This window comes from Lycium barbarum, chromosome 7 (genome assembly GCF_019175385.1).
Source record: "Lycium barbarum isolate Lr01 chromosome 7, ASM1917538v2, whole genome shotgun sequence".
NCBI classification, from domain to species: Eukaryota; Viridiplantae; Streptophyta; class Magnoliopsida; order Solanales; family Solanaceae; genus Lycium; species Lycium barbarum.
In genome coordinates, this window is record NC_083343.1 from 134,645,297 (window position 1) to 134,659,327 (window position 14,031).

The 14,031-nt window shown below is 38.7% G+C and overlaps 1 protein-coding gene across 2 annotated transcripts in view; it reads right to left on the reverse strand.

Moving 5' to 3' along the window:
- The window catches only part of LOC132604641 (calpain-type cysteine protease DEK1), a 29,147-nt gene that overhangs the window by 10,257 nt on the left and 4,859 nt on the right, over nt 1-14,031 (reverse strand). For both annotated transcript variants that reach the window (XM_060318242.1, XM_060318241.1), the window contains exons 4-18: nt 10,699-10,881; nt 10,332-10,467; nt 8,612-8,742; nt 8,387-8,501; nt 7,275-8,253; nt 7,037-7,147; nt 5,530-5,588; nt 2,686-2,848; nt 1,952-2,225; nt 1,664-1,814; nt 1,449-1,560; nt 1,190-1,355; nt 1,018-1,088; nt 465-556; nt 94-256 (exon numbers count right to left, since the gene is read on the reverse strand). In XM_060318242.1, the coding sequence (XP_060174225.1) occupies nt 94-256; nt 465-556; nt 1,018-1,088; nt 1,190-1,355; nt 1,449-1,560; nt 1,664-1,814; nt 1,952-2,225; nt 2,686-2,848; nt 5,530-5,588; nt 7,037-7,147; nt 7,275-8,253; nt 8,387-8,501; nt 8,612-8,742; nt 10,332-10,467; nt 10,699-10,881 (2,906 nt within the window). The remainder of the gene's footprint in view (nt 1-93; nt 257-464; nt 557-1,017; nt 1,089-1,189; nt 1,356-1,448; nt 1,561-1,663; nt 1,815-1,951; nt 2,226-2,685; nt 2,849-5,529; nt 5,589-7,036; nt 7,148-7,274; nt 8,254-8,386; nt 8,502-8,611; nt 8,743-10,331; nt 10,468-10,698; nt 10,882-14,031) is intronic.

The following is a 14,031-nucleotide window of genomic DNA, read 5'->3' on the forward strand; positions in this document are numbered from 1 at the left end:
GTGTAGAGAGTTCATGATAAAGACACCAAATACACAAAAAGAGGAAGTCTATATAGCTCAATCGAATATCTATTCCAAGATACACAAGCAAACCTCAAGTGTTAAACATGGACGAGAGACAGCAAAGCCAAAGGCCACAACGAGTGTAATTGCTGATATAGCCGCACCAGCAAATGGTGGATAAATTTTCAAACTGGCAACCACACCCCAGCCCTCAATAGCCAACGCGATGCCATAGAGCACAAGAAATGCAGCACTGTCAACAAATGATTTCAGGTAGAATTAGATGTCAAGTCATGCAACTTCAGATAGAAACTTGAACGATGAAATGCTTATAAATAAAATTACATAGGAAAGGAACTGGTTTACCTCTAAAGTTAAAGAGTTGACAATTTACTTTAACTATGCATTTCAAGCTGCTATACACACTGTAAATCTTAAACAAATAGAGGAAATTGACAAACCTGACATTTTTGCCAGAGTCCGCGTGAGCATCATAAACATAAACAGGCAACACCCTTGGGGAATAAACTACTATAGGAGGTGAAAGAAGGACCTGAAAGAAAAGGGTGTTGGGAACAAAAGACGATTACAAGCAAGCAAGACAACAAGCTAATCAACAAACGATAAACATATATAACACGCTTGGGACAATTGCTCCTTTTATCCCTCAGTCATTAGTTATTATGGTTCGTCCTTTTGATAACTCACTAAGCATAGTTAACCTTGAATTAATAGAAATGTGTGTCTTTGGTACCTTAATTGAAAATATTTAATATTTAGATTAATCATAGAACTGTGTTACTTCAAATAGTTCAATAATTAATAATTTGTCAAATTTGTGGACTCACAAGCAGATGGATCAAAAGTGTACATTTCAATTAATTGAATGTCAAATATGCTTAGCCAGATATCACATGGATCAAAATCAGAATTTGTCAATATACTAGGGCCTAAAAGCACAAATTTCTCTAACACGCTTAAATACTTCATTTGTCGCTATTAAGTATAACTTACTGTTAATGCCCTTCCAGCTACCAGAAAAAGAAACGAGAAATAACCAACAGATGCACCCACAAAAGCCTTATCTGAAACAGAAACAAGCATTTGACATCAATTATCAAGAACCACGATATGATACATCAGATTAAACTATCTGAGCATCTTAAGACAGGAGAAGCGTATTTACCCTGAAACCATCCCACAAGAAATGCTGCTAGAGCTAAAAGGAATGCAAGAAAACAAACAAGTAACATTTGTATCCTTGTCAAATAAAAATTATTTGACGCCCAATAGTGAATAACACCAATAGCTAGAACAAGCAGGAGAAGAACCAGAAGGAATGCAGCCCCTATCTGTTGAAACACAAAGGAAAAAGAAAAACATACAAACAATGTCAAATAACTGTTTTGAACACGGAAACTACAGCACATGGGATGATCACTTACCGCCCAGGGTTTAATTGTAACTATAATAGCTGAAATGGCTCCAAGCAAAAGAAGAAGACCAATGATTATGAACATATAAGCACCTCGAGAGAGCTTCCAATTGTCGTCTTTCCTGAAAACGTTACAGATATTATGATTCTGAAAAAAAACACTGATCATCTATAAGACAGCATTTCTAAAAATGCATCAGCAGTTTCTAAATAAATATCACATACCACTTGAACAAACCGGCACCAAGAGACAATACTGCTGGAATGCATATCAATGGAAGCAAAGAAGCGAGGAAATCAGCTTTTGTTGGAATCTGGTCGGTTCTAGAGCCAACAACTTCAAAGTAGGATACGCTACAAAAGGCCACAATAACAGCTTCGAAGATGAAAGACAAGAAATTATTAGTGAAAGGCTCGTCATAGAGAATGAACTACCAAAAAAGAAATTGCAAACCAGTAGTGTATTTTGTAGTTTAAGAAAGGGAAGAGGAGAGATTAAAGTGGAAGGATTACCTGCGAATATGGCAATACAAATAGCCGATGAGACAGAAAACCGATAAGTTGCGAACCAGGATATAATTGGCAGCACACCAGTAACTACCAAAGCAATTGCAGAAGCCATTGCCCAGCCAAGGTAAACAGATGATGCATAAGGAGATGTAACACCATTCCGACCACCAGTCCACCCCGTATAATCTAAATCATCCAAAGGCTTTGCAGACACTATTGCTCCAAGAGCTAAAATGGACCCAGCAAATAAGGAGATGGACATGAAAAGAACAACACCCTGGAAACAGAATTGGCAATTATGATTCTTATAGCAAGTCATAGAAGAATGTATAAGCGTGAATCCTTTGCAAGTAATGTCACATCCCTCATATAGATGAGGTCCTAGAGAGGAAAGGTGCAATAAAAAGAAATCCTATCAACTACAATGCCTACACATACGAGAGTCTTTTGGTTCTTACATCAACAACCAGTGATGTAATGAGAAAGTTAGGGAATTGACTTCAACGATAGAAATACATCTCCTCAAGCATGAAAGTGTACAGCTCACTGCTCAGTCAATCAAACACCACAATTCAAACTAGTTGAAGTTGGAGTTTGACAGACAACAAAAAATTGATCGGCAAATGTAATGCTTTAAAAAAAATAAGAAAAAGCGATCCAAATAAACAGCGAAAGTGCGGAGGACCAGAGCGATATTAACAGTATACAAATAGGAAAAAATTACGAAACACACTAACCTCTTTCATCCCCAATGTTAGATGGCTTCCTGCACGGCCTGCATTCTCAGCTCTTGAAGACCAAAACTGGTACCCATTACGAATCCATATAGGAATTGCAATAGATAGGCACGCTACCATTAAGGGTACTGTCAATGATAATCCCAGAAGAACTGATGATTTGCTGCAAAGACATTAAGACAACTGAACTATCAACCAAAAGTTTTTAAGGAAAGAACATATTACATAATTAAGGATGTAAAAGATCCCGAATCCAGCCAAGAGCATATCATGTTGCCTGGTGCCAAGGATTTAACCAACTAAACAAGGCAATGATCAAGCATTCAAGAAACAGAAACCAGTAGAAGATATAGATGTGGTATTTAATATACAAATAAGAGATAAAACATACATAAGGAATAGATCATTGTAACAACCCAACCCCTGGTTTGGAGATTTTACGCTCCTTTTCATGTTTTGAGACTTCCTACAGGTTGATATTATGTTTTGGGGACTTGCTGGCATGTTTGCATTGGACCCGAGGGGCTCGGGTGTATTTCAGCGCACCTGGATTATTTCTGCTGGTGCAAGCTTTACCGCGAGAAGCAAGTCTCGTGAGTAACCTTCGCGGTCGTGTGGCCTTGGTCATAGTCGTGTAGGCATGTCCTGGAAATGCTTCGCCATTGCGTAAGTCACGGTCGCGATTGCGTAGCGATAGAGCATCAGGTATAAACATCAGGTTTTCAGGACAGCATGTTATTTTCTTCCATTTTTGGAGCTTGGGGGCTTAGATTGAGGCGATTTTGGACGGGGTCATCTCCTACATCTTGAGGGTACGAGTAAGTAATCTACACTTGACTTCGGTGATATCTTGATTATCCATGGATTTTTTAACACCTAAACGCGGATTAAAGAGGTGAAATTGGGCGTTCTAGACCTTAACTCAAGGAAGTGTATTTTGGTGATTTAATACCAAATTGAACTCGGATTGGAAATCTAATTATGAATTTGGACTCGGAAGGTTATGGGTAACATGAAAATATATTAAATTTTAGATTTTGCGCGGGGGGCTCAAGTTTGGCCTTTTTGTTCACTTTTGGTCCAATCTCAATTCATATTGCATTGTGGGTATTGTTCTCGTTTATCCTTGTAGAATACACTTTTGAGTAAGTTGGGCGTATTCAAAGGCTGTTAGTGGTGGTTAAGAGGCTTCGGACCGAGGTAACTTATGATTTTGGTTTCCATGGGGAATTTTTCCCAACTAAATGATAATTGAAACCTACATATATGGGGGTAACATATAGGGGAGGTGATGAGCACTTGTGTGGGTAACGGCTAACATGTTGAGGTAAATAGTAGTCATGTTGTTTTCTTCTATGATTCTTGACTATTAGATACAAGATTTTCTGAGTATGCTTTACAGCTTAAGAGCATATTGTTAGTTTCGATTCACATGCTACGATTTTCCATCTCGAATGTTTCATGTACTTCATACTACATAGGTTGCATAGATTCCTTTCATGCACTGTTTATATGACATTGACTGCATATGCGATTCATGCTTATTTCCCGAGATATGTAGATGAGTTTAAGGACTTAGGTGTTAGTGATTATGATATGTGTGTTGATGAGTCTACGGACTTGAGTGCGAGCGGTTATGAGATATGTAGTGGATACTCTGATACGGACTGAGGCTATGGCACGACGAGACATTCCGTGTGGATTGATATGATTATGGCACGATGGAACACTCTGTGCGGATTGATATCGTTAAGGCACGATGAGACATTCCGTGCGGCACATGGACAACACAGTTGCCCCCCATGTGCCATTGTTCGAGCAACCCTAGCCGGACAGTTTGTGCATGGTTGTGTTGGAGGTACTGATATTTGAGAATCAGCATCATGTGCATTTGATTCATTGACTTATATCTTATCATTATAAATGTTGTTTTTGGTGCATTCTTTACGTGCAATATTTGACCTGTTGAGATAGTGCTCTATCTATGCATATCACTACATATGCGGTATTTGTGCATAAATTACTATCTTGATTTCATTGATTTTTTTTTTTAATAACCGTGGTGTCTGGGCGCGCACCTCAACTTTCCAAGGGATACCTGCCACCTCCCAACAGCAACAGGTGCCAGGTAACTCTGTTCACCGAGGCTAGAACATAACGGGAAGAAATCACCTAATGTATTGTTTCTGCGGGGAATTGAAGACCTCGCGATGTTCAACCCACTTCATTGACCACACCATTAGGTGTTGATTTGATTGATTTACTTGTACTTTTATTTCCTTCTGTTAATCAACATATTAACTGTTCAGGTAAAGATAAGTGTTTTGAAAGTCAACCCTCACCACTAACTTGTTAGGGTCAGTTAGTGATAATTATTGAGCATACGTTAATTTTGTGCTCATGCTACACTTGCTAAACCTTTACGTACAGGTTTGAGTTGAACTGTTGCGGTATTCGTGGAAGAGCATAGGAGATCATACCAGCATTCTAGAGTTGAGTTGCCATTTAGTTCTTGGAAGCTTAGAATCTTTTGTTGTTTTCCAAACAAATTTTGTACCTTTCATACCCAAGTTCTTGCGGGTTGTAGTGAAAGTTCCACTAGTTCTTGATATCGTGGTTACTTTTAGATTGGCTCGCATGATGGGTAGAGTTAGGTGCCGTCATGTCTTAGGAGATTTGAGTCGTGACAATCACAAACTGGACTTGGTGTGTCTTAAGGAAGCTTCTTCACACTATTCTAAATGTTTGCAATGAGTTCCCTTTGATAGAATATATGCAATATATGTTGCTCTCGAAACTTAAGTGAGATTGAAACTTAAAAGTTTATAATAAAGAAGGATTTACCTCAAGAATGAAAGCAGCAGACCAACACAAGTGCTCAGCATCCAAGCGATAAAGCCATACTGCAAGAACATAGCAAATTTTAGCCAAAAAAATAAGAGTGGAAACACTGAGCATCTAATTCAAGGAGATGACAGGTCAGATTGCCTTCTGAAGGTACTCTGCTAAAGTGCATCTCAAGTTTTATAGTGCTACGCTGGTAAATCCATCAAAAAGAAAATTGGATGTCCACTAGTTAATAATGGTAAATCCATCATTAAGTAAAAAGTGGATGTCCACTGGTCAGACAGCTATACTAGAGAGGACATATTTATGTGCACAGAGATAAAGGTCACTGTAAGAACATGAAGTATTATGTTAGACGTTAGAATATCTGAAGTGCTAAGTTCTTAAGTGAGATATTGTCCCATATTAGACAAATATCATATGTTTCTTGTGTTTGATAACTATAAACGTGAGGAATCATCAATTGTCAAATTATCAAAGCATCTCTTCTCTTCTTCTTTTTTTAATTCTTTTTTTTTTTAACTGGTACTATAAACATCTCGTCTTCTCTTATTTCACCTGACCTCTTTCAGGAATAACATCAGCTGACCTTGAACATTTATTTGAAGCTATACCCATAATTCAATTATTTATGCTACTACCTGATGTTCCTTGCACTTCGATTATCGTATTGATTTGTGGTAGTTCTGCTCCTTTTTACAGACTGCTTTATCATGCTTTTTAAAGTATTTTGACATGTCTTATTTGTTTCCGTTATTTCTTTTTTCGTACTACTTTGAACTGCTTGTTCTTGTGCCGAGGGTCTACCGGAAACAGCCTCTCTACCTCCCAAGGTAGGGTAAAGTCTGTGTACACTCTACCCTCCCCAAACCTCACTTTGGGATTTCACTGGGTATGTTGTTGTACCCATAATTCAATTGCTTAACAGGTCCAAGCAGAACCTACCACGTTAACTGGATTCAAAAGATTGGCTGGCACAAAAACCTTTGGTCTGGGTTCTAGCGGCCTTATCATTCTTGTGCAATGAAAACCATAGAACAAAACATTGGCCCTCACATCACAGGTGAACACATAAAGAATTAAGGTGAATATTTAGAATGCAAGAGAGAGAGAGACAGAGAGAGAGAGAGAGAGAGAGAGAGAGAGAGAGAGACAGAGAGAGAGAGGAGCCGGACTAGTGCTGAAACCCCAGTACCTAAAGAAAATCACTCTTGCAGAAGAAAAGAGGCTGAGCCACAAACTTAATACCATAGAAACCAACGTAGATAGCATCAAAATATACAAGAGCTTTGAAAATCGACATCAACGAACATTAGAACACTGCACGGAGACAACAATACACTTGAAAACAAGATCTCCAGGCAAATAAGTGATGAAATGACAAAGTATCAGCAGTAACAATGACGTAAAGTTATCACAACCAAAACCTCAACTAGCAACAACATACTTAGTGGAAAAACAAATAGAAACAGATACTCGTAGGCAAAGAACCAAAAATAAGTACCTTCCGGGGTTTTGAAGTCATGGATAAATCTTCAGCTTGCAAAGACCGAAGGAAGGCCAAAATAGAACAGACAACAGGAGACAAAAGGAGAACCGCGATGCCAAATTCAAACTGCAGACAATCGTTAACCAAATTTTGTTAGAAAATGGAAAATACAACTATGTGGAGTATATTTTAGCTGCATCGTACTCCAAGTACACTATAAACTAAACTTTTAAAGTACCAATGCATTTCTTACCTGTTGGTGTGTAGCATTTAAAAGTTTTATTGTATTTGGTCGGAAGATAGCCACAATGACGGTTTCAAGTATGAACACTAAACTGAAAAGAAGCCATGCTCGCTCTGGAGTTCCTGCTATATGATGCAACATTACTCTACAACGTTGAAGCCACCTTCCCAGTCCTTGGAGTCTAAGTTCTTCCGAGAATGAAATTTGATTAGGCAACACATTGTCAACATCGTTTGAATCAGTGACAGGAGGGTTATTGTCACGATGTTCTCGATCAGCGTCCAAACTACTTCTCTGCAACAAGGCTAGAATCATTGGGTCCAGTCCATTCTCCTTCAGCATCACAGCAAAATTAGGATCAAGCCCTTTATCTTGCAACAAATTAGCTAATTCACGATCTCTGTGTCTTCCTTTCCTCTTTAACATAGATGTAATCCTGGGATCACTCAACTTTTCTTGAAATGCAAGTGCCAAATTCAAGTCCAATATCTGTTGATTTGCAGAAGTGGATGTACTAGAATCACCGCCTTGGCTTTCAAGGCCACTACTAGAACATACAACCAATGAACTATTATGCTCTAAATTTCTGTCAACATAAGACGATCCTACTTCAGGCTCTTGAACTACTGAACGACAGGAACTACTACGCAGAGCTAAACTTGGCCTTCCACTGTCTATGCTCTTATCACTATTAATCCCCTCAATGTTATGCCAGGTACTGCCATCACCAGTGCAAGGCACAGTTGCATTACCAAGATGACCAGCATCAGCACTACTACTGCGTTTCACACTCGAGCCACAACCCTCAGAAGAGCTTGCAGAGCTATTTTGGTCTTTTCTACGGAAACCTTCTCGAAGGCGGATAACTGTGCTCTGTAAGGCATCTCGCCTAGCAGCTAATGGGTCTGTAACTGATAAATGCCGTGAAACAGCAGCGCCCAACAGCACAGATGCTACAACTGCATAACTAATACAATGTCCAAGGTACCTGAAATGAAGTTGTTGCAGTAAAAGATTAAAAGTTCTATTCTATCAATTATATTAAAAAGGATGCATTTGCCCACAAGTATAAGAAGACTTGATTAAGGAAGGAAATTAATTAGCAAAGGTCAACAACAAACCAGTAATGAACTCCAAAACAGATCAGGAACACCCGAGATGTACCAGCAACAAAAAGTACAACGACTCGACTTTTCAGAAGTCGAAAGCCATACAAGCATGCTCCCAAGTTCCAATCTGATTAGAATGAAAAGCTAGTGAATTCATTACTTACCACAAAGAAATTAGAAATTATTTCCCATTACGGAATCAGAAAAGGAGAAAGATATACGCAGGAAATGAACTACCAAGGATTATCACAGCAGCTGATGTTGTAGCCCCAAGCCAGTTTGATTCCTTTGCTGTCAGACCATACAGGATAGAATACACAAGAAGTACTACAAGTGAACCAACATAGAGAAGTCCAAGATGCAGAGCCCTGCAGAGCCCAAGTTCAGCATGACGATGATTAAATTATTGGTTTCAGAGAATATGTTGAGAACATAGTTCTGGAAATATGATGAGCAGTATAGATGAGAACCTACTGATCACATGATATAACAGGATAATGTTCTAAACTAAAGTAGCATTTAATTTTATTTGATTAACAGTGGATTTTAGATCTACTCTATTTACCAGAGAGCGTGTTATTCTCTCAGAGTTAGTATTCCTTCTATTCAAAGAGATTTGAGTTACACCAATTGTTTAGTTAAGACCTTGGCCTGTCTTCATATTCTTCCATCAGTTATAACAATAATGTTGTCCCCCTCCTCCCCCTCCCCCCCCTCCTCCCCAAAACCAAAAAAAAAAAAAAAGAGAAGTTGTCGTATCAGTCATCATGTCCTTTTATATAGAGCCAACAAGAATGACTCATATTCATGAATTCCTTTGATGAGATGGGGAAAGAGTGTCTTCTTTGTTTTGGTATGTTTGGAGCATCCTAAAGAGTAAGGAGGTCTCGGTCTCGATAATTTCATGTCTGAAACCTTTTAGATGGTCGGATATGTTTGCAGTGGTTCATGGAAGTTGTGTACAAACATTGTTATAACATAATTACAACAACAAAACAATAACAATATACCTAGTATAATCGCAAGTGTGGAGTTTGGGGAGGGTACGATGTACGTACACAAACCTTACTCCTACCTTTGTTGGGTAGAGAGGCTGTTTTAGATAGACCCCCGAAATTGTTATAACATAATTAAGTAAGCAAAATGGAGCTCTCTCTAACGGCTTAACCTTTTAGATGCCACAGTAACACAAAACGTGATATTACTGCAGGCAGAGGTCCTAGGTTTACCCTCGTTATCAAAAAAGAAAAAAAAAATCCACGTATTTGGCTCATTGAAAAGAATTAAGCCCGCACGTGAGCACCATAAAACGAACATAATTAAGTAAATAAATGTATGCTCTCTCTAGCCGCTCAAGCATTTAGATGAGATAGTCATAAAATATAAGGATCTAAAAATTGATTACAGAGAAGATGTCAATCATCTTCTTTTGGATTGCACCTTCGCTTCACAGCTTTGGAATCATTTCTTAAATATTACCGGATCAGCTGAACAATTCCATAATCAACAATGAACTTATTACAGTGTTGGCACATGAAGGGCCTAAGGAAACAACATGTGTAGGTCCAGAACTCCATCCCAGCAGCGATCTGGTGGTCCATATGGAGGGGGAAGAGTGTGTGTTGCGGGCGGGCGGGGCGGGGGAGGGGTGGTGGTGGGAGGAGTTGAGAACAAAAAAGAATCTGTAATAAATGACAAATGCAAATGTGGCTACAGTTAATGATAGAGGCCATGATTGATTCTTTGTAAACATTACATGACATGTAATGCTGCTTTATTTTTGCCGTAAATGCCTACCAGCATTCTCTTGTTGCTGGAAATCCAATAAATTATCCTACTTATGAGGGGGTTAATCATAAGATTTAAAAGCTCCCAGAAGAGAGAGAATTATAATACAAAAAAAAACAATAGCTACAATGAAGCAGCATGACTTTATAGCAAGCTATGTATAGCTTACCTTCTAGATTGTCGAGGATATAACTCATTGGGATCAGGTGGCTCTTGCAAGCAAGCAACGGGACCCACTTCAATACAATCAGAATAAGCAAATTTATATGCCCTCCGTACGTACTCATCAACATCTAAACCGTTACCTGCCAGGATTGGTAGAACGAGAATTTTGAAAGGAGAAAAAACACAAGGAGAACAAGAATTCTGTAGAGATTTCAATGGACCCCTGAATGGGAAACAATAACCAACAAAATTCTCTAAATATCTGTCCTACGTTGAGCCAGAAGATTAGATCAAAGATGCTCACGACAAGTTGCTGATCAACCTTCACAAAACACATATAGAAATCATGACAAAGAAACACATCATCATACCATTGAAGACCATCCTGCAAATAAATAGCATATTAATTGCCAGGGAGATTGCCGACACACCAAAAAAGAACCCTGAAGGTGAGTATCTTTCAGAAGCCCTAGCACCAGCTGTGACATACACAGCACAAAGTTCATATGCGCAAAGCAATCCAACAGCTAGTAAGAGGAGAACAGCTACAGCCCCTGCAGCATACATAACATGACAATTCAAATGTGAAGTGAAGGGTGTGAAAGAACTTCAAGATAAGCAAGAAAACAGATGTAAAAGAAGCTTCTTTCTCTTTTTTCAGCTATAGATCCATACATAAGGACTTCTACTTAGTCCTTATATACAAAAGCAATGACCATAGCAACAACAACAACAACAACATACCTAGGGTGATCCTACAAGTGGGGTTTGGGGAGGGTGGAGTGTACGCATACCTAACCCCTTGTGTGGGGTAGAGAAGTTGTTTTCGATAGACAAAACAATGACCATAGTGTTAAATTTTAATTGCTAAAATTATCATCCTTTTTTTGAGAAGAAAAAAAAATTATCATCCTTTAACAAGAAATCATCCGTGTTCTGGCTTAAACTTTACTAAAAGGTAAAAGATTCTAAGATCATAATAAATTCATCTATAAAGCACAGAGGCCAAATTTAAATGCACATATTCGAGTAGTATATCAATCCAACAGTAACACCAGTAGCGGGAAACTTGAGCACAGAAGGATGCTGCTGTGGGATGTCACATGAGTTAGCAGCTTCATAGAGCACATTTTACAAATACTCCCTCCGTCCCAAATTAAGTGTCTTAGTTTGACTAGAACCCGCAAGGGTGGCTCAGTTGGTTGAGCATGGGGCTTCCATAATGGAGGTCTCAAATTCGAAACCCCCTGTCTATGACGGCAGGAGATTTGCCTTGTGGGTTGAGCTCATCGCACAAGGCTTGCCTAGTGCTGGTTATCTCACATGTGTGGCTTGCGGGCTATTACATAGGAGCGGAGTTTACCCTGTGCGCACCTGAAGGATAGCCGCTGCGGGTTCCCACACAAAAAAGTGTTTTAGTTTGACTAGATACAGAGTTTAAATAAAGAGAGGCTTTTGCATCTTCTGGTCATAAATTAAAGATTTGTATAATGACTTTTGAATCGTGTGGTTATAAATTTGTCATGTAGGATGTTTGAATTGTCAACTTACTAAATATAGAAAGAGACACTTTTTTTTTAAAAGAAAGAGACACTGTTTTGGACAAACCAAAAAAGAAAGTAAGACACTTAAATTAGGACGGAGGGAGTACAAGAAATGGAATCAAATAACAACCATATGAATACTCGGTGACACAAGAGTTCAACATCTAAGGAAGGTCTGTTTCCATCTCTCCAGACTGGTGAGCAGTGTAATCGTTCATGAGTTAAAATATGATTTGTAATCGTAGTATTACTCTTATAGTTTCTTGTCCTTCGATTTCGGCTACCTTATGTTGTTTCTTGTATTTTGATTATCGTATTAATTTGTAATAGCTACTGCTTTTTTTTTCATACTGCCTTATCATTCTTTTATAATTTATAGTATTTTGCCATGACATTCTATACTGCTTTGAGTTGCTTGTCCTTGTGCCGAGGGTCTATTGGAAACCGCCTCTTTACCTCCCAAGGTAGAGGTACTCTACCCTCCCCAGACCCCACTCTGTAGTGTAGGATTTTACTGGGTATATTGTTGTTGTTGCTGATGGGCAGACATTGCTAAGAGAATTCAAAGATTTGCTTTTTTTGTTTACAAGGTGAATAATTTTATTAATAATTGGGGGAAATGCCGTATACAAGCTGTAACAACCCGGTTTATTTTATTACTTTTTCAAAGTGGACTTTGGAATTATTCCTTTGATTGTAGTTCACTAACTTTCATAGATTACACATCGAAGTGGGTAACTAGAGGATGAAGTTGTGGGCCAAGCTCTCACTACATAAGATGGTATGATAATTGATAATTAGTCGGACCTTCGTGGCTATTTAAGGTGTAGTTAATGGGCCAAGCCCAACATTTACTTGTTCGCATCTAAAGAAGGGTAGGACTGGGCAAGCCCAACATTTACTTGTTCGCATCTAAAGAAGGGTAGGACAAATGTTTGGAAACATGGAAATCATATTTCTAACTTAAAAAAAGAAAGGAAGGGGCGGAAAAGAGAGGAAAGGCGGCATCTCAGCAGTAGCACGGTGAAGAACGCTTCAAGTATTGAAAATTTTGGTCCATAATTTAAGTGGTATTGTAAATATACCTTGTCAAGTATTAGGGATTAGAATAAGAATATGATGAATCATTGATGAGGTAATAAAAGGGGCAAATCATGGGGCAATCATTGCTTAATTAGTGAAGACTTGGAATGTGATTTTTATTGATTCTCTCACATCGGTTGTGGATGGGTTACTTGGTCTCCTTATATAGTCTTGGACAATCCTCCCCTCATGAGCTAGCTTTTGGAGTTGAGTTAGGCCCAAGATCCGTTCATTACATGGTATCAAAGTCAGGCCCACCCAATTTTTGTTTAACCTGATGCTGGGCCCCATCTTATATTGTCCATGCTCAAGATGTTTAGTCTTGGGCATGCAGGGGGGGTTGATTCTCCAACATCGGTTGTAGATGAGTTACTTGGTCTCCTTATATGGTCTTAGACAATCTTCCCTTCATGATCTGGCTTTTGAGGTTGAGTTAGGCCCAAGATCCATTCTTTACAATTTCAAATAGACTCAATTCATGTAATAGTTGTTGATTCAACTTCAATATTATCGGCCCCTTCTTATATGAAGGTGCATTAATTTCTATTCTTTGGAATGTGAATATTAATATATTGGTATGATACTGAATCATTAAGTTGGTATTGGGATATGTTTTCACCTTTAAATTCATGGGTTAAGGTATAGAACGTTGAGATTTAGTTACAACAACAACAACATACCCAGTTGAATCCCACTGTGGGGCTGGGGAGAGTAAAATGTACGCAGACCTTACTCCTACCTTGGAAAGTAAGGCTATTTCCGAAAGACCCTCGACTCAAAAGAAATTGAGATTTAGTTATAAGCTTGAAATTTAGGTTACATGAGATTTGACCCATGAATTGACCTCAAGATTGAAACTTGATTATAAATATGGACTCTTAACATTTATGGGTAACAGGTCTGCGTACACTCTACCCCTCCCCAGACCCCACTATGTGAAATTTCACTGGGTATGTTGTTGAGCTTACTTGTACCGCGAATCCAGGTAAGGAAAGATCTTAACTTCTGAATGTCGCTTTTCTGAGTTTGACCTTTGCTTGCATATTTATTTTCGACTATTCTTGCGCATGTGTGAAG